General features: G+C 37.4%; 1 protein-coding gene across 1 annotated transcript; it reads left to right on the plus strand.

Moving 5' to 3' along the window:
• Positions 1-257: 257 nt before the first annotated feature.
• On the plus strand, positions 258-23,284 carry LOC149022651 (pre-mRNA-processing factor 19-like). Its single transcript, XM_089150652.1, has 18 exons — positions 258-384; positions 495-580; positions 750-821; positions 908-970; positions 5,425-5,511; positions 7,893-8,040; positions 8,183-8,304; positions 8,957-9,073; positions 9,588-9,683; positions 9,768-9,827; positions 18,176-18,250; positions 18,936-19,040; positions 19,158-19,274; positions 19,602-19,679; positions 19,780-19,876; positions 20,159-20,210; positions 22,310-22,380; positions 22,488-23,284. Exons 1-18 carry the CDS (start codon positions 372-374, stop codon positions 22,598-22,600), a joined length of 1,572 nt encoding a protein of 523 aa, XP_089006778.1. The 5' UTR covers positions 258-371; the 3' UTR covers positions 22,601-23,284.
• Positions 23,285-25,884: the final 2,600 nt, after the last annotated feature.

The raw sequence follows: 25,884 nt of genomic DNA on the forward strand, positions 1-25,884 counted from the left end.
TTAGACTTTGCAACTTGTATTTTAGGGTGATTGTTTTTAGGACTTAACAAAATCAAGCCAAACTGTTAACTATGGATAACCTGTAGTTTTGATGTAAACCACTAGTAATATTTGACACTTAAGTGGGATGCATGGAGTTTCACCCCAACTAAAATGGGTCACAAAAAGATAGGCACCATCCGATACAAACGATACGATACAGAAAAAGCCGACCTGGAGACTGGGAGAGCCGAACCAGTTCCCAGTTTCTACTGATTTTCTCCCGCCCCACCCGCCACCCTTAAACCTGTTTTTCGTTTTCTCATTTTTCTTTTCCATCAGATTTCAGCGGCTCCGTTCAGAGACGAAGGGAGCTCATACTTTTTTTTACAATGTTTTGTTCAAGTATGTTGCTCTCTCTATTGTATCTCTTTGTTGTTATTGCTTTTCGTCCTAAAGTTGTAGATTTTTACTTCTATTTTGATCTGTGTTCCTTTTCTACTTTGCTTGTGTAGTCTCCGGCGTAGTGCCGGAAGAGCCGGTGGTTTCCGAGAAATCTGGACTGCTTTTTGAGAAGAGATTGATTGAGCGACATATTGCGGTCCGTAGGTTTAAAAATCGCTTGCTTCTCTTGGTTTATTTTTTTTTTTCTTTTATGATTCCTTGTTTTTGCATCAGTAGTTTAAGCTTTTATTAAACTGCTGTTCTAGGTATTGTTGCTAGAATTCTGTTATTGATTCTATCTCTCAATTTCTATGGGATTTTATTAGGATTACGGGAAATGCCCTGTGACTGGAGAGCCACTCACTAATGATGACATTGTCGAAGTGAAAACAAGTGAGGTAAGTTAAATCAATGAGAACGATTTCCCGATTTTGTTACTGTTGTTTATTGCTTTTGATCTAATTTCTGTTCTTGTGACGTGCAGATAGTGAAGCCGAGATCCTCACAGGCAGCTAGTATACCAGGATTGCTAGGAATTTTCCAGAACGTATGTGTTGTTGATTTCGTTTCAGCCCATGTATATTAGGGCATCTGATTTTGATTTGAACAATATGGTTTATGTCTATACGGATTGCTCATTTATCTGTTTCAATATATTATTTGGAAAATGATTCCTTTTGTTTCATCTTGAAGGGTTTATCTGATTTCTGTTTGATGAAGTTTGCAAATTGGTGACTCTTGTCTGCTCACAACCACACCCACCCCTGTTTCAAACAGGAAAAAAATAGATGGTCTTGAGCTAAGTAAGATGAGTGCAGAGGTTGAAATTTTAACATACATTTGTATTTGCTTTTCCTTTTCACATAATACAATTATCTCACAGATAGGCATTTTATACATGTGTTGATTACTGAGATTATAACTATGATGTCCTACTATATCCAATATCCTTTATTGATCCCAAAGAAAAAGACATTCAAAAAATATAGACATGGAATTAACATTGGAATAAAATATTCTCTCGGACACAGTTGAAATTGTTAATTGGAGACTGAAAATAGAAGAAAAGAGAAAGAGAAAATGGAAAGAAGGTACCCAGCCCAATGGACTTCACATTCGTGTAAGAGCCTCTTCAAAGCTTTATTATGTAGACCCAATAGGGTAACCACCAAGTAAAGAGGCTAAAAGACCAAAAATATCCCAACTAAGCCTTCTTGGGTTTTGTGGGCGCTAATGCTGGGACTTCTTTCCTTTCCCTTTTTGCCCTTAATCCTTCATTCTAACACGCCTCAAGCTGGAGCAACGATTTTGACCATGGCCAACTTGTTACAAAATATAATCAAATTCATTGCTCCCAAACTTTTTGTAAACAAACATTGCTATTGTTTTTCTATACAACCATGACTAAGAGAAGTATGCCTTTGTTGCCATGTCTCACGCACAAATTGGAAATCAACACAATGTACTTTGTATGCTCATAAGACTTAGGATTTACAACAACGAGGTGAGCTATCAACAACACCAAGCTCTTTTGAACAACTGTCTCATCCACACCATTGGTGATATATGCCATGGTTTAGTCTCATGACTTTGCAGTTGACCGAGCTGTTTGTTTCCTACTTTTCCGGGGCATAAGATTTCCTCTAGAAAAGTTTAATAACCTGTAATGACCTTTTATCAATAGGTGATCCAGCCCAATGTGTATCTGGAAAACATTCAACCTGTCCATTCCAATATCTGTATTAACTGTAAAGTAAACTACTTCCAAGAGCCTTCTTTGGGTACCTTAAAATAGGCATAACTGAGCTGTTGTTTTGCTGTAACCAAATTAGTCTTAAAACTACTCTAGTATAATGACAATAGAGAGTCAGACCACAAGGAGGTTATAAAATTCAACCTACAACTAAGTCAACTATGAATTAGATGAGAGTGAATATGAAATCAAACAAGAAAATAGTGAAGAGTAATTTGTAGAAAGCTTCTCTCAGGGTTTTCTGAATCCTCTTCTTTCAAACTTGTAACTAAAATTTTCTGGCTTTTTTATGGCTCACTTCAGCCAAAAAGGATGAATTCATGGATTATCCTAATTCCTAAGGTATGGCCTATCTTGTTGATTCTTAGATCAATTGGTTAAAGACCATTTTTTGGATTATCCCTTAATTCCAATAAAAACCATTACATAAACGGGATGGTAGACTTCCAGAAACTATCAGCCCTGCTAGATGTTGCATTAAAATTGTAAATGAGTAATTTAAACTAGTTTAACATTTATATGATAAAGAGTGCATTGAATCAATCAATTACAAGCTTAATAAGAGTTTCATTTAAAAGAAAGAAAAATGAACTTACTCGAGCATTCTACTGATGGAGACTATTTATTCCATTCTTCATGATGTCTAGTATGTCTGTGTAACCAATCCAGCCGCCATTAAAAAATCACCTTCACTGAGAATTTCCAAACTGTGGATATAACCTATGGAGAAGCTGAATAATCTCCCTCTTCAGTTCATAGAATCCATATCCCCTTTTCATTCCTAAAAAGTGTAGCAGAGATTCAGTTCCTTAAGATTATGAGGGAGGCTGGAGGGCAGGACTGCAATATGGATGGGCTAGGTTGTGGGCTTTTCAAAACCCAATCCCAGCTCTGAATGCTCCTAACTAAGCCTAGTCCTGTCCTGACCCCAACTCAGGGCCCGAAAAACTTGTTCCTGTCTTGGAACCCTAACTGGCCAAGCCAAGCCAAGCCAAGCCAAGCCAATCCCTCCGTGATTCTCCTTGATTCGGCTAGGTTGGGTCTAGTTGGCCCTGACCTAGTCTATATCCCTATCCTTGGCCTGACCCTAGCAAATTTGGTATAAAAAGTTACCTTAGTTAAATTGAAAATGAGATGCACAACCAAATAGTGAAATTTCCAAAGCCCAAACCATCATTAAATTATATATCAAAATTGAAGGAAGAATAAGACTTCCAAGCTATTATTATTGTCCTTGTGTTAAATCTGACATAATAATATCTCAACTTGGTGCACAATAAAACTATTAAAATATGAACTGCTGTTGTTAAATCTGATGTAAAATGAGGGTCAATGTTAGGCTTTTAGGGTCTGGATCAAGGCCAATATCAAGGTCAACATTAGGGCCAAAAATCAGGGATGGGTTGGGTAGGACAAACACTAATCTGAGTCTCACCGCTACCTTGATTCAGCTCTTTGGGCCAAAATCTTGAGCCCAAGCCCTGTTCGGGCTCAAGGCAGGTCAACGTGGGCACCAAGGTCAAACTTGCACCCTTAGAAGATAGACAAAATAAATGGGAGGAGGATTGGAAAAGAGAACAATTGGAGAGGAGTTGAGGAAGAAATGATTCTTTTTTATTTTTTTAGTTGATTTTGTTTCTTACCTATTTTTCTCTTCTTTCCCCCCCATTTCTTCTCTCTCATATTTGTTCTACACTTTGCACACGTTACTTGACCGAACCATGTTTGCAAGCCTAATATTTTTGGGTATCTCTAATTAGATATAGAAATTACGCTACTACCCTTGATCTCTTTAATGATCTTCTCTTCCCATCATACCCTTGACCATGGTAGCTTTTGGGTTTTTTGATCAAGACAGGCTTATCTCTAGCCATTTAGCATCTATTACTTGCAACGCTTTGTACCAGCACCTGCATATAATTAACAATATGTAGCCATATTATTCTAAGTTAGACAGTCAACGAGTAGTAAATTAATAACCATTTCATGCATTATATGTGGCTCGATGAATAAGAACACGCAAGTAAGATGTTTGAGGAGTGGACAGATATTGATCAGCTACATTGATACGAAAGGTAATGTTAGGTCGAGCCATAGCCAAATAATTTAATTTGCCAATAAGTCTTCGATACTTCTCAAGATTAGCAATACTAGATAGTAAATCAAGCACATTATTTCACTGAGTTAGTGATTCTCTTTCTTTTAATGAAATACTTTTGCGCTGAAAATAATACTTGAGGCTCTTGAAGTCTTTGGTTTGAAACTGTTGTTGTAAAGCATCTTCAAGTTTTCAATGCCTGGAGAATCATCTTTTGTAATGACAGTATCATCCACATATGCTACTGAGATTTCTCCAGCATCGAAATGCTAGAAACTCACAGAGTGATCACTGTCACATTGTGTCAGTCCAAACTCCAACACTGCTGAAATTAACTGGCCAAACTAGGCAACTATTTCAGCCTATAAATAACAACCTCTTTAGTTGACACAACATAGTTTTCTCCCCCTGAGCAACAAAGCTAGTGGTTGCACTGTATAAACTTCTTGATGGAGATCTCCATTGAGGAAAGCATTTTTCACAATGGTATGGTATGTTGTCTCAAGTTATTATATGGGCTGAAATATCAAATGGTGTGGTGTCATGTGGATTCTTGCAAGACACATGAAGAACCAGAAAAAGTTGCCATGACAACATGGCTATTTTATCACCTCCAAGAATCAGTACTTTACCAAGACCTCATAAATTCAAAATGCCTGCTGCTCTTGCTGATTTTGCATCTGATTCACATCACACTATCGCAGGTAATATAAAGTATGGAATGTAGCTCTTTGTAGGCGCCCCAAACCCCGCCCGGCGAAGGCGTTGAACAAAAGACCACCCGTCCCCGAACAAAATTCTAGTCGGTGGCCAATTTATTCCCTTAACAGTTGATTCTAACAATAATCATACTAAATTTAACAACCATTTGGAATAGGAAAAGCAACATCAAACATCATTTTAAGTATATATTTTTTTCATTCTATGGAGCTCTAAACTCACTTTTAAATGACACTTCTAATGTCTGTTTGTGGGTTGAAAGTTCTTGAGTGAGATGGGTTTGGGTCATCTCTCCCATAAATCCACCCTTGTATTGGCAAAGAAGTTTGACCTTTGATGATGGTAAATGCTTGTAGATGTCCCCTTCGTTCCTTTTTTTCCTGTAATTTTAGAGAATGGTTCTAGTTAATATTGTTATTTTGGTTAACAGGAGTGGGATGGCTTGATGTTATCCACTTTTGCATTAGAGCAGCAGCTTCATATGGCAAGGCAAGAGCTAAGTCATGCCTTGTACCAGGTACCATCCATTGGCAGATAGGTACTCTAAGATTAAATTTGTGCTCTCTCATTCTTTATCTTCGTAATAGAGATTATTTGGTTGACTGCCAATTTATTCTTCATTTTTTAGTGCTTTATCATTCTTTAGTCCACAATAATCTTGATTTGCAATTTGCACTGTTATATGATTTTATGATTGAGATTGACTTTGCCCATCTTTGTATCTGGTATTTTGGTTAGTATCTTACTATCCATATACTTATATTGGTTATTTTCTTAGTGATTCTTGTTTGGTTCATGTAACTTATATGTTGTAGCTTCCCGATCGATGAGATCATGTGATAAAATGGGAATAAATAACACTTGGGCTCCTTGGGTACCTAAGCGATGCTTAGGTGCCTTCTACTGCCTTGACAGTTGCCATGTTGATGACTATGGATAGGGAACATGCTCATTGATGTAACCAGGGTTGGGCCCACCCATAATTGGGCCCAAAAAGCAGACCCAAAAGGTCCAATCTAAAGCTGGCCAAATACTGTATTTTGGCAATTTTCTCAGCTCTTTTAGGGCTCAAGAGGTGTTTGGTTGGACCCCTCAATCCAAGGGTCAAGTATCTATATTTGTTATTATTATTGTTCTTTTGGATTAGTATTTGGTGAGTTATGATAGAGTCTTGGTCTATGTAGAACTTTGAGTGAGTTCGATTTGCAAGTCGAACTCCTTCTCAGAGTTATTTGATTCCTTCAAGATGTCTTATGTAAGAGTCCAATTAGGGTTTTTTTTAAGAGTTCTCTTGTTGTTAATTAGTCGAGTCCTTTTGTAGGGGAATCCTTTATGGATAAGATTCCCAGTTTGAGTCTTAGTCAAATTGCTTAGGTTGTAAGGCTATAAATAGCTAACTGAGTTAGTAATGAAAGCTGTTCAGAGTGTAAGAAAATCAGAGGCTTGGTTTGTGGGGAAGAAACCCTGCGGCCTGGTCTGGAGAGTATTTAAGTTCTGGAATTTTAGCTCCGTCCCAATCTTCTTCATCTTTATCGTTGCGGGCCTGTGGCAGCCATAGTTCCTCCACAAATGCAGCTCCAACTTCAGCCACAACTCCAACAGACCTCTGTCAAGTAAGTATACATCCCAGCCCTTCCACCTCCTAATCCCCTGCCCTAACTCTTGCTTAAGACCTTCCCACCCTCTCTAACTCTAATTCTGGAATTACAGCAGCCCTCTGCCTCTTCTAATCCCTGCGACAGCAAGCCCACAAACTCCACCCTTCTCTTTTCCCCTTGTGGCAGCAGCAAGCCTCCATTCCCCATCTCTTTCCCTTTCTGGCCTGCAACATTATAGGAACCGAAGAGACCCATTGCAGCCCCTTCTCTTGGATTGCAGAATTTTCTGCAGTTCAATTTCTTTGAGTCTCTGCAGAATTCTGAGAAAGAATGAAAAGAAAAAGAAAAGAAAAGAAAGAAGAAATAAAGCAAAGGAAAGAAGAGAGAAAAGAAAGAAAGAAAAAAGAAAGAAAAGAAAATAAAGAAGAAAGAAAAGAAAGGAAAGAAAGAAAGAGAGGAGAAAGATCAAGAAAGAACCAAGGATCATTCCTAATCCTTTCCTATCCTAACCGCAAGACCATACAACCCTCCCACCCCCTTGGTTAAGTTTGTTAAAACCCTAACCCTTCCCTTCCCGTTGCACAACGTCCTAGTTCTAATTTCTTTTCCTCAGATCCTACCTAAGGTATGTTTGGGTATCTCAATCCATACCCATAGTAACCCATTCCTTTTCCTACCAACCCTAGTTCATCCCCCAGGATTTTTGGGTAATCCAAACCCTAGTAATCTCAAAACCACCAGCCCATCACAATTGGTTAAAACCCTAAAACCACCCCTAACCTCCCATAAACCATTTCTTTAGCCCATCCGGGATTTTGTTAACCTAAACTTACCCAAGGTTCCTTTCCAAAACTAGCCTATAGGGGTACCCATAAGTTTCCTATCCTCTCAAAACATACCTAAGCCAACCCACAAGTAAAATCCTAACACTTTGATAGCCCATTTATTTGCTGGTTCTAATTAAAGAAGGTCCTGGAGGTTAACCCAGACACTGGGTTACGCCACTCATGTTTGTTGGGGGATGAAATCTACAAGGTTTTTGTGGTTCTGCGCGTCATCCCATTTTTAGTCCAAGGAGCAGAAACTGACAAAAGCTATCTGAATTGTATAACAAAGAACAGAGATGCTTGTTTGCTACATAGCTCTTGTTTGTGGATCTGCAAGACTATAGTAACATAGTGAATTACTAATATTTTTATCCTTCTGAATATCAAACCTTGTGTGCTTTCTCATGGTTATTGAACTGCCTGTTCGCAGGAAGAGATTTTGTTTAAATTGATAATGTGTTATGTTTTGACAGCATGATGCTGCTTGCCGTGTTATAGCGAGACTGAAGAAAGAAAGGAATGAAGCAAGGTTGTTATTGTCTCAGGCAGAAAGACAGATTCCTATGTCAGCCTCTGCCACTGCCGCAGCAAATGCTTCAGTTATTAGCAACGGCAAAAGAGGTTTTCACTTTGGATGCATCTAAATCAATTTTAAATGCATTTGATACTTCGATATCTTAATGTGTTTGATACTCAATTCACTTCTTCCTAATACAGATCACTGCCTTCATAAAATTTTTATTTTGTGCATGCATGCTTGCAGCTGCTGAGGACGAGGAGCTCGGCCCTGGCGGAAAAAGAATTCGTCCAGGTATTTCTGCTAATATCATTGAGGAGTTGACAGAGTGCAACAGTAGACTCTCAAAAGACCGGAAAAAGCGGCAGGTATGCTATTTATATTAATTGTTTGAATCAGTTGATGGTTGGTGGTTAAATCTTAATCGTAGATTAGGACCTGTACATGGAGTATAGACCTTCTTAGATGTTATCTCCTTACAGCAGGTTTCCTCCAGAGCAGAAAGTAGTGTTTTATTACTGTATGGTTTTCTTTTGTAACCAACAGGAAAAAAGAAAGGGGGGGGGGGGGGGGGGTGAAAGGCTACTTTGATGTGAATTGTTTTGAAACATAGCCAAGTTCCATCTGGTTACAAGTGAAAGGAACTGCACAGAAGTAAAATTAAATGATTTTTTGTAAGCATTATTTGTAACTAAATGTATTCCGAGGTAATCAAGTTTTTAAAGAGATTCTCAGGTGGTGCCTTTGTGGAAATTCATTTCATTTTCATTGCCCTTTAATAAAGTCAATTGAGTAAATGGTGAGGTCATACTTATCTTTCTTCTGAGATAATATTTTTGTTGGTGGTCACATATCCTTGTTTTGAATATCTGCAGATTGCTTAAAGAAAGAATCCCTTTTATTTTCTCTTATCTGATCTTTTTTCTTCGATTTTTTTCTAGTGTAAAAAAAAGGAATGGGATGTTTGTTGCTTATATGTTTTTGGTCATTTTTAACTGTATTTGCTTTTCCTTACTGTAGATTCCTCCAACATTGGCATCTGTTGATGCATTGGAGAGGTACACTCAGCTCTCCAGTCATCCCCTTCACAAAACTAACAAGCCGGGCGTATTATCTGTTGATATTCATCCCTCTAAGGTATGATTTGTGGGACAGTTAGGCAGTTAAGCATTTTCATTATTTAATCTGATTGACATTTGCCTATCTATATCAATTAGTGATTTATATGAATGTATAGATTGAATGTAGGTTATTAGATCATGAAATTTCTCCATGTAAGTGCAAACCTGGTCTCCATAGACACTGGAATAAGTTCCACAGAGGAGATTGGAAACCTATCAAGTTTTAAGTTTCTTTTTTCCCCTATTTGTTTCATTTTATGCATTTAGGCTTCATGAAGAACTTTCTATAAACCCCCCCCCAATTTTGGTTTTCAATACTATTCCACAATAGAGATTGGAAACCTATCAAGTTTTAAGTTGCTATCCCCCCCCCCCCCCCCTATTTGTTTCATTTTATGTATTTAGGACTCGTGAGGAACTTTTTATAAACCCCTCATTTGGGTTTTTGCAATTACGTACTAATCCGTTGTGAATTTAATTTCTGCGCTTAGTTGCACCTGATCAGTATTTTCTTCTTTGCTGGCAAACAGGACATCATTGCAACTGGAGGTGTTGACACTAGTGCAGTTATATTTGACCATCCATCTGGTCAGATATTGTCCACACTCAGTGGCCATTCAAAGAAGGTGTCTTTCTCATTTGGGTTTAATAGCTTGAGTTGTCTCAATAGTCACAATCTTGAGGTTGACAAGTCTTATTTTCTTTTGTAGGTTAACAGTGTGAAGTTTGTACCTCGGGATGAGCTATTTATTACCGGTTCAGCTGACAAAGTAAGCATTCAGATGTTAGTTGTAATCTGTTCTATTGTTGTTGGGTTCTTTTCTGTTTTATTGTTGGACAATATCTGTTAATAGGAACTGATTGAGACCTGCAATGTGAAGGGTTTGAGACCTGACTGAAAGCTATGAGCCTGATTTCTCTTCCCCCACCTTCCCTCTCTTGTCCACCATCCTACCACCTTATTCTGGTATTCTGGGAGCATTAATGATTTAATCTTGATTTGAGAAAACTGTCTTACTACATCAAACTTAATAAAAATGTAATAAGATAATGACAGACTCATCATGATCTTCCTCTTTTTTAGTTAAACAAGCATGCAGCAACAATAGCATTAGAGTTAATGGAGGGATTGAGGAAAACTTTGGTTTCTTATCGCTTATACAATATTCTGGAGAAAGTTCCTGGGCATTCATAGAATTTCCCTCCCCCTCCCTTTTGGGGTTGGTGGTTGTGTGTGTGGAAGCTGGAACCTACAGCACTTGGTTATCCATCCTTTAACAAGTTGTTTTGATGTTGCCAAAATGGATATGAAGAGGTCAAATCTCTTTCTGGATATTTTGTCCTTTTAGCCATCTGATTTAATTGATTGGAAGTAAATGCAGTTTTGCAATATCTAAACCCAACAAGTACGTGATGCAGATTTGACAAAAGAGGATGTCTTTCCATAGAAAAAGACCTAGGGCTGGTACGTAGATGGGCCTTCTTTATTGGCTTGGTTTTCCTTGTAACCAATCAGCCAGCCTCATGGATCTGAGGCAAGGGTCCATGGGTTGAATACAACAATTTCCCATCCTTAGTTTATTTTTTTAGCTTTAAGTTAGTTTAATGAACCAGGTTCAATGTTGGTTCTATTAACTTTAATTATTCGGTCAATTTATGTTACCGTATTAGGGTTAATTCCTTAAAATCAGTAGTAGTTAGGGCTATCTGCTATCGTGCCCATGCAACCAAGCACTTGGGCTCCGTAAAGGTTTTGGTGCCCTATTGTTGAGTAAGGGGGTGGGTAATGCTCGCAACCGAGACTGCTTTAGGCTCCATGCATTGGGGTGTATATATATATATATATATATATATATTTTATATTTATATTTATTTATTTATTTATTTTTATTATTATTATTTTGTGTTTTTTGGGGGGGGGGGGGGGAGGTATTTGTGAGTTATAATTGTTTACACTCATTTTTAAAAGGTAGGCTGGTAGTGAGGGAGTAGGAGGCCTTGTTTCCTTTTTGGTTTGGGACTCTATTTAGCCCATGCAAGGTTCTTCTTTTCTGTTTTTCCAGTCCAGTTAGGACTCTTAACTGTAGGCTGTTTAGCCCTTTAAAGCCCCTCATCTGGGGATAAGAAAACAATTTTTGATGTTTAGTAAAGTTCGATGGTTTTCAACCTATTACTGTGGGAATTTCTTGGAGGGATCGATCACCTGGAATTTGACTCCATTAATTATCAGATGTTTGACCTTCTATAGTCGCTGGGAAGCCATCCATTGTTGGCCAAGCAAGCACTTTAAAGGGAGTACTCAGGCAGGCAACATTCCTTGGGTCTGGGACACCTTATTCCCCTTCTTTTCTTCTTTATATTCAGCAATTCAAGACCTGCAATAGACCTGATTTGAAGGACCGTTCTTCTCCCAGTTAAAACCTTAATGATTCTCCATCTGCTCATTCACTAGAATGCCTTCTCTTTCCATAGAGTACAGCCATATATTCCCCTTCCTTTGATCAGAATTCCAGCTTTATCTGAACCCTAGAAGACCATTGACCAATGATCCCTAATATCTTTCAATGAACTCCTAATTTTTATGAGTTGTCCAATCATCCCAAACTTAGTGGTTCTGCAACTTATTTTGTGAAGCGTAATTCCAAAGCTGCAACTCCAATAAACCCCCACATCATACTAAAAATTCACAACCAGCCTTGTTCGATACTAGACAGAACTTTTCATTTTAGAGGATCCTGGATTGCTGCTGCCCTGCTTTGACTGCTCCAATTAAGGCATCAATAGGAAGCAACAACCTTCTCATAATGCCACCACCACCCTCGCCAACAACAAGAAGAAAAGCTACTCAGTCTTATCCTGACCAAATGGGGCCGGCTACATGGATACTTTCAAAGACAAAATAGAATAATAGTAAAAAGGGAAAGGAAGGAGTGCATTGTCATCATCAAAAGTTTAGCAATCCCACCAAAAGGGGTTGGCTACTTGGATTGTAGCCCTTCAATCAGCTCTATTTGAAGTCATACTTGAGACATGTCCAAAAACTTTGCATTTTTTCCCTCACTAGTTCTTTAACTGATATTTAGGCCTGTCTCTTGCTCAATTAGATCCTTAAAGCTGTATTCTAGCCATATATTGAAGGGGATTAAATAGGGGCAAGAAACGAAGATTTCTAAACGATTCTACTCAAATTGGGTAGGGAAAAGGTAGAGATTTTGGTCTCTGGTGTTGTCATTTTAATCTGGGTCAGTCTCTTCTCTTGGGGTTCATTGATGTGGGGTATTTTTTTTGGGGTTTTGGGTTGTCTGTTTACTTCAGGGTGTTAGGGGAATGTGTGGTCTGGGTAAGAGATAGGATTTCAAATTTGGGTAAATTCTAATAACCAGAGGTAGGGTTTTGAAGTTCGCTAGAACTTTACGGTTTGGAGGAGATGGTAGGGAAATCAAGAAAAAGGGTTCTATTGATCATATTGACCCCGAAAAGCTGAAAGTTGGATTGAATTTAAGGATGATGTTCCAAGGCATGGACAGATCTGATGGTTAGATTGGTAGATCTGGATCTGAAATTTTGGTTTCTTGGTGAATTCAAAAACTCAAGTAGAGGGCCAGATCAAGGCTTTGAGAGATGTATGTGGATGAATTTTGGATCAATCGCTAGGTGATTGTTATGGATCATTATGGGAAGAAAGTTTACAAAAAAACACCTCGTATTCTTCTTGATGTGGAGTTGCAGTGCTTTAATTGCAGCAGCTTGTATGATGAATGAAGACTGATTCCACAGTGAATCCTGAAGGAGGACTTTAACCGTAGACCACTCTCCTCTTGGACTTCACACACCCAGGAAAACATTACTTGAATTTTAAGCACTCAGTGCAATCAGCTACCTGGGATTTAAAATACCTGCAGCTCAGTAATCTGGACTTTACAGGTCCAGAATGCACACTCTCATTGAGTAGGAAGACAGCAGTTAAGTTTTGGGTTAAAGGATGGGAAACATTGCTGAGGCACTGCTGACTGGATTAAAGGAATAGATCAAGCATTGCAACACAACCTTCAATTACAGAATATATGGTGTAATGAAAAAGAAGTTTGAGATCTACTCCTACCAATTAATCACAGCAGATGGCCGATAACTCATGTCCCAATTTTGATAAAAATAGTATCTTACATTAAGGATACAAGACTTAATGATTTTTGTGACACCACACTCCCCAAATGGCTCATGTATTTAGCCTATGTATCCTCCTTAGACTATAACATGGCACTAAATGTAATTGACCCTACTACTATATGTATCTGCCACCTTAATTAATATAAAGCTTTGGTTTATTATCAAAGTTTTGGGTTGCAAAATTTGGTTCTTCAAGCCTATCCTATTCATCTGACGATGGGGTAGTTATATTTATGGGGGCTTTAATCTGCCTCACAAAGTCATAAAGTAAAAATAGAAATGCTAATAGCTACTAATTCATTTCCTTGTTGGACTAGAGTTCCTAAAAGTAAGCTAACTACTACTCCCGAACTAACTTCTTACTCCAATTCCATTTGGAAAAGAGTTAACTTCCAGCTTGTTAAGTAATTAACCCAACTAACTTAGGTGATGCAACTTTTAGTGATCAGATGACCTCTAAAACAATCTGATCCTCAACCCAGGACTACTTTGCCAATTAGAGGCCCAAAGGTTGTGTATCTGCATTATTCATGCTAGTGCATCTCATGACACTCTTTTGAGCTTGAAAATGCCGTCTCACATGACTCTTTTAAGTTTCTTTTGCATAGGAGTCATTACTAACTCAGCCCTAATATAGACATTCCTTTATGTTTCCTATTCTTGCTAGACGTCTGTGTCAACATCTTTTCTCCTCTGTCAGTGTCATCACCCTCCTCATGGCCAAGTGTATCTTTGCTTTCTCTAATCAGATCTATCCAAGGTCATGCCTGTAATGAGGCTTATGCTTAAAAATATCTTTCCTCACCACTTCTCCTATGGGTATTTTAACCTGCCCATGACTCTTCTGGTTTCATCAATCTAAATCAAGTCAGTCTGCTGTACTGGGTCATCCAAAGGCCTACGTTGAACTTGACCATGCCTTCTTAAATGATTCTCCGAGTTTATGATCAGAGATACTCCTTACCCAGATCTAATATGGCCATTCTTTAATTCATGCTTCCTAGTTTTCCCACACATCCATCTCAATAGCTTTATATATACTACCCAGCACCCAGTTTATTTATATGAAACTTCTTAACAACATAGCTGGTCAAATTACATGTCACATAAAATTTTCCTTTCAAGATTTTTAAGGGAATACTTTGATTGCCATAGTTATCAAGGTGAAAGAGTTTAAATATCATTTAAATACTTATGTAACAAACAAGAAAACACCTCCTATCTGAATCCTTCCCACCTAAAAAAAAAAAAGTTAATCAGGAAATGAAGTTCCAGTTGTTAGTGAAATTCTCAGTTCTCTAGTGTTGTTTCTTTTTCCCTTTCTTTTCTCCCGGCACATCTATTCGCTTCATCTACTCTATTTTAATACTTTGGGTTATGTTGTCTTGTATGTCACTCTCTATTGAGAAAAATCGATTGTGGTAGAATGGCTTGAATGAATCAGTATGATCCCAAGACCTTTATTTATAATAAAGTGGAAAGAACTCTATTACATAAATACCCTCACTTGGGTGATAAGAAATAAACATTTACATGAACTAAAACTCCTAATAGAATTGTACTCCTAATAGAACTCAATCAACACCCCCCTTAGGTTAAGGTATGGATATTAGTCATGCCCAACTTGCCTACAATAGAAAGGAAATCTCCTTCCTTCAAGCCCTTAGTGAAAACATTAGACACTTGGTCTCCAGACCTCATATAAGGCATGAATATGAGCCATTGCTCTAGCTTTCCTTTTACAAAAAAACCTGTCAATTTCAATGTGCTTAGTTCGATCATGTTGCATAGGATTATTGGCAATACTAACGGCAATTTTGTTGTCACAATACAACATCATAGGGTTTGGAACTTGAATTCCAATATCTTCTAGCAGGCCTTTCAACCATAGTAACTCACAAACTCTACGACCCATAGCTCTATATTCAGCTTCTGTGCTGTATAAAACTACCACATTTTGTTTTCTACTCCTCTTAAGTAACTAGATTACCTCCAACAAAGGTGTAGTTACCTGAAATTGACTTTTTGTCAGGAGACCCAGCCCAGTTTGCATCAGTGTATGCTTCTATCCTTAGATTGTCAGTGGATGACAAAAGTATTCATTTTCTAGGAGTTCCCTTCAAATATTGCAATATTTTGATAAAAACCTTCATATAAGCTAAATGTATGTCATGCATGAACTGATTCACTATCCCCACGACATAAGCAATGTCTAACCTAGTGTGGGACAAGTAAATAAGCTTTCCTACCAGCCTTTGATATCTTCCTTTGTCCACTAGTTCTCCCTCCTTCTCCTTAAGTTTAGCTCTAGCCTTAATAGGAGTGTCAACTGCTTTATACCCCAACATTCCTACTTCTGATAACAAATCTAGAACATACTTCCTCTGGGATAGATATATATCCTTCTTTGATTGAGCCACCTCAATTCCTAGGAAGTACTGTAACTTCCCTAGATTTTTAATCTCAAACTCTTTGCCAAAAAAGTCCTTCAACCTTTGATTTCCTCACCATCATTCCCTATGATGATAATATCGTCCACATAAACAATGGGAAGTGTGATATTGGTACCTGAGTTCTTGACAAATAGTGTATGATCAACATTGCTTTGCTTGTATCCAATAGAGGTCATTGCTTCTAGAGGCATCCAGACTAGCATTTAGGAGACTGTTTCAACCTATAAATTGACCTCTTCCATCAACAAACTTCCCTTGTAATATTGTCATCAGAGAAACCATTTGAGATATCCATATAGACTTCCTCCTCTAACTCCCCATGCAAAAAGGTACTCTTTACATCTAGTTGGTGCAAGTTTCAGTTTTTGTTCATAGCTGCAGACAACAAGAACTCGACAATGTTCAGTTTCGCAACAAGGGTTTATAAGGAAAAAAAAAAAGATATCTGCATAGGATGTATGGTTCAATGGGTTGGGTTCAATGGTTCAGGTCTGGTTGGGTTCATAAAACACCTCTCTTCCTTCGACAGGCTTTGTTCTCTTTGACAGGTGAAGGATTTGGAGCTTCGACAGGCCTTTGTATTTCCTTTGACAGGTAGTGGATTTGGCGCAGGCGACAGGCGGTGGATTTGGAGGATTTGGAGGAGGCGATGGTGGTTTCTAGTTTGGCTTTCTTCTTACAGAGGCAATGGTGCAATGGCAACAACAGTGGAGTAGGTCTTCGTCAGCGAGAGAGAGAGAGAGAACGAGATTTTCTTCTTTTCCCCTTTATTTCTTTTTCTTCTCTTGTTTCTTCCCTAATTGATTTTTGGCTCTGATACCATGTTGAGAAAAATTGATTGGGGTAGAATGGCTTGAATGGATTAGTGTGATCCCAAGCCCTTTATTTGTAATAAAGTGGAAAGAACACTATTACATGAATACCTTAACTTGGGCGATAAGAAATAGAAATTTACATGAACCAAAACTCCCAACAGAATTGAACTCCTGATAGAACTCATCCAACACTCTCCTTGCTTACTACTTGTGCTAGATATTTGAACTTATCACTTTTGAGGTATCCCCTCTTCCCAACTTTAGCTCATTATTTGTCTCAATGTTGCTAAGATTGCACAATATCCTGTCTTGTTTTTACTTATACTAGGCCTTCAAATTTTAAGGTTGATCTATATGTCACTTTGTAATTAATTCTTGCATTTGTCCCATCCACCATAAACATGTCATATGCAAAAATCATACACCAAGGACCTTGATATCAGTTAGATCAAAGTTGATTTTAGTTAGATTAGAGTTTAGAGGAGAAGGAAAAGAGATAGCGAAGGACAAAAGACAACAAGATTTGACGTGGTTCAAACTTTCCCTATAAGAGGAGCCTATTCCATGATCAAATCCCCATTCGACTTATCTTTTTGGGGTTGATTTCTTTGCTTTAAATAAAGGATTGTACATAGTGAAGGTGCAGCTATAAATGTGGTGGCTACAATCATCATATGATATGGTCAAATCTCCTATACTTGGCCTTTCCTTGGCAATTACAGTCCTTATGTGATAGGGTCGAATCTTTTCTATAGCTGGCCTTTCCTCAACATGGCAATTAGAGTCACTATGTGATAAGGCAAAATCTCCTACAGCTGGCCTTTCCTCAACAAACCTTTATCTTGTATGCCTTTGGGCTTTGGTTAAGTCTTCCATGACAAGTGCAGACAAGTAAGGGCATAACTGATACCTGATGTAACCCAATTGAGATTGGGAATTTACTGTCCTAGCCCCCCGCAGTTCTGAACTTAGTCAGTGCATCAGCATTTGCATCCTTAATCATGTCCATATAGTTATGTGAAACTCATCTTTTCTCCGGAGTAGTTAAAAATTGACTCTCTGGGAACACTGTTATAGGCTTTTTGTAGGTCTATAAAAACCATATAAAGATCCTTTTTCTTTCTACATGCTTTCATGAATCTCCTAAGTAACAAAATAACCTTTATTGTAGATCTTTCCTCGTATAAAATCAAATTGATTGGCAAATAGCTGCTTTCTTTCTCAGATGGGCTTCAACAACCCTCTTTTATGACTCATCCTATGACATTAATTTTGTGTCCTTAATAGTTATTGCTGCTCTAGATGTGCCCATTATGTTTTGTAGATGGGACCACAATCCCACAATCCTTCTCCTCATGCATCTGACATTTTCTTTTTGGTCATAATCTTGTTATGCAATTAGGTTAGCAAAGATAAATCACAACTTATCTTGATTAATTTAATATCGTCAAACAAGTTTTTTTGAAAGGTCAGAAAGGTTTGGTGCCATCAAATAGATCTCCCCGAGGTCAGTTCTTATCGTGGGAAATGTTTATGTCAATATCAGGAAATGTTGTTTAATGTTTGGCTATGTGGTTCATTGTCTTCAATTCAGAAGTCTAGTTTCTTTGCCCCCCACCCCCACCCCCCCTCTCTTTTCCCCCCTCAACTAGTCTTGGGTTTATTTCTTCAAATGCAATGCAGACAGTTCGGGTATGGCAAGGATCCGAAAATGGAAGCTATGATTGTCGGCACATCTTAAAGGATCATACAGCAGAGGTTGAATTTCTTATTCCTCGTTTCTATTTTTGATTGGTACTGTGATAGCTGTCAATGCCATGATTATATCAAATCTGGTGTTAAAGAATCATTGGGTTTTACGAATGTATTAAAATCAGACCTGCTATTTAACTGTTCTGGCTTGGTGGCTGGGTGTCTTACTGTCTGATTCAATATTCATTAAACAACAATAACAACATTTACAATGATAATATTAATAATACTTCGTACGTAGCATGTGGTCTATGGTGGTTGCCCCCCCCCCCCTCTGGTAGAATTGTAAGCACATGTGCTTTCCATGATGTGCCATGAAAGATTACTGTGTGTTGTGGATATTCATCTTGTTTCTCATAAAATTTATCAACTTTATTTTCAGTTGAAGAAATACAGTGGCCTCCAATATTGTTCACATCGAATATCACAGTAGATTTCTAGTTGTTTCCACAAGAATTGTGACTAGTGGCAGACATATCAGTATGTGGTTGGAAAAAAGAAGGAAAAACAAAAAAAAAAGAGAAAGGTGCTACATTGTTGTCAATAGAAATGGTCAAATATTTGTTAGTACTTTAGACATATTTGTGGAAGATCTCTTTTGGTTGTCACAGTAAACTAGAGTTCAGATTTTCTCTTCTTCAGTCCTCAGTAGTCTATGATAATTTGGAATAATATCTCATGTTTCTACCAGGTGCAAGCTATCACAATTCATGCCACCAATAATTACTTTGTGACTGCTTCTCTTGATAACACGTGGTGCATTTATGATCTTTGTTCTGGATTATGCCTCACTCAGGTTCTCCTCTCTCTCTCTCTCTCTCTCTCTCTCTCTCTCTTTCTTTCTCTGTGTCACACACACACAAAAACACATGTGCACATGCACAATTATTTGATTCATGAGATGGTTTTGCAGGTTGGGGATGCTTCAGGTTCAGAGGGCTATACATCAGCTGCCTTTCATCCTGACGGCCTCATCCTTGGGACTGGAACTTCAGAGGCAATTGTTCGAATTTGGGATGTAAAGAGTCAGGTACTGTCTAATTAAGGAAGACAATCTGATGCATGGGAGCTTGATATTGCCATCTATGTAATGAAATGATGATGGATATGTTTTTGCAAATGGGAACATGTTTGACCTGTTTGGTCAGAAGAGATTACAAACCAGAAGTATAATGAAATTAGTTACTTTCTGGTTTTCACAACTTCAGAGTTCAGAAGTGAATATAATATCCATCATCCTGCTGGTCATGCCAGCACATTATATTTTTATTTTTATGCTTAGTCAAGGACGTTTCTTTTAGTGCCTTTTCATCTTGTTCACATTCTCTTAGATTAATTTTATCTTGGCGTTTTGCAGTCAAATGTTGCAAAGTTTGATGGGCATATTGGTCCGGTAACTGCCATGTCTTTCTCTGAAAATGGCTACTACTTGGTGGTATGTGAACCTTGCTACTGACTGTTAATCATAAAAAGAAAGACAAAGAAGGTAGTTATATTTTATGTTTGATTTTGACTTTTGTATTTCAACTGATCAGACATCAGCTCATGATGGCGTCAAGCTTTGGGATCTACGTAAATTGAAAAATTTCCGGACCTTTACTCCTTATGATTCAGATACTCCAACAAGCTCTGGTATGAAACTGTATTATTTCTGGTTATAGAATAGGGTGTTTTTTTGCTCAAATATAGTTTGTTAGAGGTTGAGGAATCAGAATGTGGGAAACTTCTATGTTTTCTTTTGTCGTTTTCATTTCTTATTTTAATTTGTTTTTTAATTTCTAAGCCTATGCATTAATCTCCTTGAAAGTATGCAAACTAGGAGGGGCTGCTTATTTTATCCATATCCCTTTAAAGTAACACAAATCCAGTTGTTAGAAACAGTATGATTTCCTCACTTTGTCTCGGGGTTTGCAGTGGAATTCGACCATAGTGGATGTTACCTCGCAATTGCTGGTTCAGATATAAGGTGAGTTTCAGAATTCTTTTAGAATTGACAGAAAGCAGTTTGCATTTCAAAAAGAAAAGGGGGGGGGGTGTTGAAGAAAAGGCAAACATCGCCATGTACTGTTTTGTGTAAGTTTACCTTATATTGTCTGCTTGGTTTGTTTATTTTTTTCATTGTTGGGTCAGTGTCCTGCAATGTTTTCAGAATGCACAGTTGCTGTATTCTTATGCTGTGTTCATCATGTATTCTTAGAATATGCTTTATAGGTTAATAATGCTATTCAAGAACCATACCATACATGCCTTGATTTCAGAAGACAAATATACATTAGTTAACTAGTGGATCCAGATGTTTAAGATTGTGGGTGGAACATTGGAAGACTCAGCCTGAGTTCTGTATGATTTTTTTTTAAATGCATTTAATATGAAGTATTATTTCTTATCCTTTGTTTAATTGCTTGACAATATCATAGGCACAAGTATCTAACTTATATTGGTGGACTAGATTGGTGGACTAGGGCTGCTACACGGCCAGGGTGGGAAGGGCTTTTGGACCCTGATCCTGATCCTAACTACCCTAGGCTGGCCATGACCCTGGCCCTACAATGCTGGGCCTGGGCCAGATTTGAGTCATTTGACACTTAACGCTGGCACTAACTTGACCCTAACCCTGGCACCGACTTGACCCTAACTACAGAATGATAAAACAATGCATAATTCCATATTGTTGCCCTACTTTTGCTAGAAATAACTTACAAGGTGGAAAGGTCAGGCCCCTGGGCCAGATTTGACACTTAACACTGACCCTGGCACCGACTTGACCCTAACTACAGAATGATAAAATGATGCATAATTCCATATTGTTGCCCTACTTTTGCTAGAAATAACTTACAAGGTGGAAAGGTCAGGCCCCTGGGTCAGATTTGACCCTTAACGCTGACCCTGGCACCGACTTGACCCTAACTACAGAATGATAAAACGATGCATAATTCCATATTGTTGCCCTACTTTTGCCAGAAATAACTTACAAAGGTGGTAAGGTCAGGCCTGGCCTACCCTAGTTAAACCCTCAACGCTGACCCAGCCTTAGGTGGGTGTCAATGAGTAATCTGATCCAGATCCCGAATCCGGATCCAAACCAAATGCCCTGGACCGATCCAAACCATATTTAGGATGGTTAAGTATTGTATCTAGGAATAGCCTTACAATCTTGATCTAGATACAGGACCCATGGTATCCAACCAGATCCAGACTGAGTACCTGCTTTAAATTTGAAGTACTTAAATTATTTCTTAGTATAGCCATTTCCGTTTCTTTATTTTGTTTGGATCTATTTTTGTGTCCTTAGCAGCTTAGGCTCCTTTATCTTAATGTATGATTTGTTTTATAGTCACAACTTCTTTTATTAGGTATTATTCCAATCTTAGTATTGACGGTATAGTAGTGGTCTCTCTCTTTTGAATTGAATATTATGATTTTAAAGCTTCTTTGTGGACTGAAGAATGAAGATCGATCCAATGTGAATTAAGATTGGAAGTATTTCACTTGAGCAAAATAAATATGTTGATTTTTAATTTTGCTTTATCTTGTCTGTTGAATATCATAATTGAATGTGAACTAAATAGCATATCCGAAGTTAAGTTGGATAGGTTAACCAATGAAGTAACGATATAATAACAGAATGTAAGAACTGTACTGTAACCAAATCCAAACCGGAGTGAATAGGATGGGATCTGGTGTCCAATTTTGGAATTGCTCTGGGACTTGGTTCGGATATGGATCTCACTTCATTGCTCAGAAGCGAACCAGATCTGGACCGAATATCTGGATGCATAAGCATTTGACACTCTTACCTGGGTCAGAACTTTGAGCCCAAATTCTGTTCGGGTCAGGGCAGGTTCTGGCCATCAGGGCCAAACTTGCACCCCCCCCCCCCCAAGGTGTAACCAGATGACTTTTATTGATCATGTGAGATTTTGAGAGGAATGTTAAAAAGTTCTGCCTACGGTTCTTTTGTTCATTACGTTCAGTTTAATGTTGGATGCACTCTAGTGGCTGTGGTTCTTATCTTGGCCTTGTGATTCTACATTTTGGTGCTGAAGCTCTCTTTATGTGCTGCAGAGTATACCAAGTTGCCAGTGTCAAAGCAGAATGGGATTGCATCAAAACATTCCCAGATTTGTCTGGCACAGGTCTCTCAGACAAAATAGCAATCATGCCCAGTACACTGTTATTACTGTGAAATTGTTCTCTTCATAATCCCTTACATGTGTACTCACCTGCCCTGTGCAAAATGCAGGGAAAGCAACTTCTGTTAAATTTGGTTCAGATGCAAAATATATGGCAGTGGGATCAATGGACCGGAACCTCCGAATCTTCGGCTTGCCTGGGGATGGTGCAGACGAGTCGTAATGCTCCCTTAATTTTCCTTCTTATGGGGTAGAGCTCCCATCATTCACTCATCCACTGTAAACCGCTGTATTTTTCTCAGCAAAAGTGGATGAAAATTGAGGCTGTGTTAAAGCTAGCTTGGGCTGTTTGATGATCAATGCCCAATTTCCAAAGTTTTCAGGGGAAGGAGGCCTCAGTGCATGCTCTGCTCTAATGCTTGTTTGTGAGAGACCAAAGTGGCCTGTTATAGCAAGCATATTCAAAAATTCCATCCCCAAGCCCCCAACACCCGCTGCCGCCTGGAATTCTTGCCTGACTGTAATTTGTTTAATTCTTATCAGACAAGGCATGGTCATGGAAGAAGGCCAGGACTAGGATTATAACCCTATATCTGAGAAATTGATGCCCCAACCATCTGATGATGACAGATTGTACCTGATATTGATTGTGAATACCATTTTAGTGAATTAACTAGATGATATTTTTTAGATGAGAATTCCAGTATCAGAAGGACTTGTAGCATTTTTTATGTTCACCATTTCTTAGTTGGACAGGGATTAGCTAATATTTGTTACATGTGCCCACAAGATTTGACCACAAAGGATCCATGTAGATGAGCTTCTATCTTCTTATTTTCTTCCAGTTTCACCTTCCACTCTCATTTCATTTTGTAAGGATTAATGTAGTTCAATAATATGTTCATGAACCAGGTGGTTTTTATTTTTATTTTTTTGGTGACTAGTTTTCATGAACCGGTTTAAGGCAGGTTCCTTCTTCCTTATCCTCTAGAAAATTGTATTTTATCATTTGCATTTGTTCATTGGCAACAAGGTTTAAAATATCGGTATTGACTATTACGTCGATTAGACGATTTTAAGAGATGTATCATCCTATACCTGAGTATTTTACTGTAAATTTAGTGCAATTTAATGGAGAGAGACCAATCGATGTATATTGTATCGGTTGTATTCAATATGGATATGCAGGATGACCATGAGCTTAAATGTTATTGTCGTTATTACAACCACCTTTCTAAGGGTTTGGGCTCGACCCATTCCTTAGCAAAGATGACCTTGTCTATTACATGTATGACATTTGGTCAATTTCTACTCTTTGGTTTGAATCGAACCTTGTGTTTCATGCAATTATCTTTGGTATTTCTTTCTTTTCTTTGCTGTGTCTGTAGTTTTTTTTAAGTTCATGAAAGAAGCTTTTCAGTTTCGTACCAAAAAAAAAAATGTGGATATGCATCGACTAGTATCACGTCAATATCTTGGGATACTTCAAACCTTCATTGGGATCATGCATTGAGGATTTTTCAAAAGCTTTTTTTATTTTTTATTTTATTTTAATAGAAGAACTCAAGAGCTTTACTCAACCCATTTCTGATTAAACCCCACCAATAATAATAGCATTTTTAGCAATTATGGAATTGTACCATGCAATCCTAAGTTGCACTACCAAATGACAAGTGTAATGTGGATCAATTATTTGGTGGCCTCACTATCTAATTCCATGGTTAATTAGTTTAATAGAACTGATGATTGACATCTTACTTCATGATTGACATCTTACTTTGACACATAGATTTTGAAGATCTAATGTCAAATCTTATGTGACTGAATTTCTTAAAATGGTATCTTACTTCTCGTAATGAATTTTATCTTTTCTTATTGTAAAGAAGTATTATCAATGATTTCTTTTAATTTTGCTAGCTAACAATTCGTTCAGTTGCAAGAGAAATTTAATGGAAAAGAAAACTTTTATATTTGAGGAAGAAACTATTTTGATCATTTGTATTTATTATTTTTATGTGGTTATTTGATTGAGTCTTTGGTCAGAAAATTTTATTTTACTTTATACTTATTTTCTTTTGATTTTTTTGTTTATTTTGTACTTAATTTTCTTTTATTTTTTTTATTTTATTTTAACAAGTAAATAAAAATTACATATAAAATACATCATCAATAAATATAATATAAAAATTATTTAATTTATGCAATCACATGAGGATTATGATTACCAATTTTTTTTAATATTTAAAAAATGCACTTCTCTTCCTTTTATTTTCTAAGGTTTATGATTTATGCAACTTCACCATCTAAGAAGGCAAAATTGAGTTGGGAGTCTACCAAGGAAAAAAAAATTAGTTGGTATCATAAATATGTCTAGATTTTGGAATTCTAAGAGTAATTTATACATATTGAAAAAAAAAATTAAAAAAAAGCAAATATACCTTCTTTCTTTCATGGAGGGATGTATTGCTTATATGTCTAAAGACGAGCATGAAATGACTATCTTCGCCTTCTATCCGTCGTCTCCCTTCATGACCATGAGTTTGTTTTCACAAATTCTAATGCAGATATCTGTGCATTTTCTTATTTTTAGACCGCTACTCAACCCAAACCATCACAATCTGATTGATGCCCTAATTCTAACAACACGGAAGTAAAAGTAAATGACCAATACCTCTTAAGGTCAGAGATTCAATTTTCTCTAATTTTTTTTAATGAACGATTCGACTCTCCCTGATGATACGTAATGACCCCTCACTTTCCATATATATATATATAAACACCTTTAAACAAAAGTGAAAGAAAGTAGTGGCCCACAATTCCATAAGTCCACAAAAATCAGTTTGAAGAGGGATATGTCAATAGAGATGCATACACTTGAAGATTAAGTTTCCATTTATCTTTTAAAGTCAGTAAAGTTAGAAAAGCATAACGCTCCATGGCAAAAGGCTTTATAAACTACCCAAACAAAAAAAAGGCTTTATGTTTATTTACTAATTTTTTTTTCTTTGTCTTTTTGAAATTGCCAATTTCCTCGTCTATATAGTCAACTAAAATACCGCTTTATCCAGCTCAAAAGGCAAACCCCCTTCTTTTGAATTCATAATCACGAGACTAGACTAGACGATAACACTATATTGTATCTCTCCATCACATATTTAGAAACAAGAACCATCTTTTTCTTACTCTCATTTGCTATTTAACATCCGTCAGCTAAGTTGAAAGCATATATAATTATTAAATAATAAATCTATTATACAATCTTAGATGAGATCCTAAGAATTTCTTTTTTTTCTTATCACAATTCTAATAGAAAAGACAAATCAAATATCACTATCTGATCATGCACCTTCATGACAACTATATTCAGACATAAAACCTTCACAGGCTTCTTAAAGATCTAACTTTACATAGAACAAGATGATTCTTGATGTATCTAAATGTGGTTGACAGTACACTTACATTGACCTGAACAACACTCTTTCGCTTTGCAAAGGAGAATCAAACTTA

Source organism: Hakea prostrata, chromosome 3 (assembly GCF_041222555.1).
Source record: "Hakea prostrata isolate BN-2017 chromosome 3, UWA_Hpros_2, whole genome shotgun sequence".
Classification (NCBI taxonomy): Eukaryota; Viridiplantae; Streptophyta; class Magnoliopsida; order Proteales; family Proteaceae; genus Hakea; species Hakea prostrata.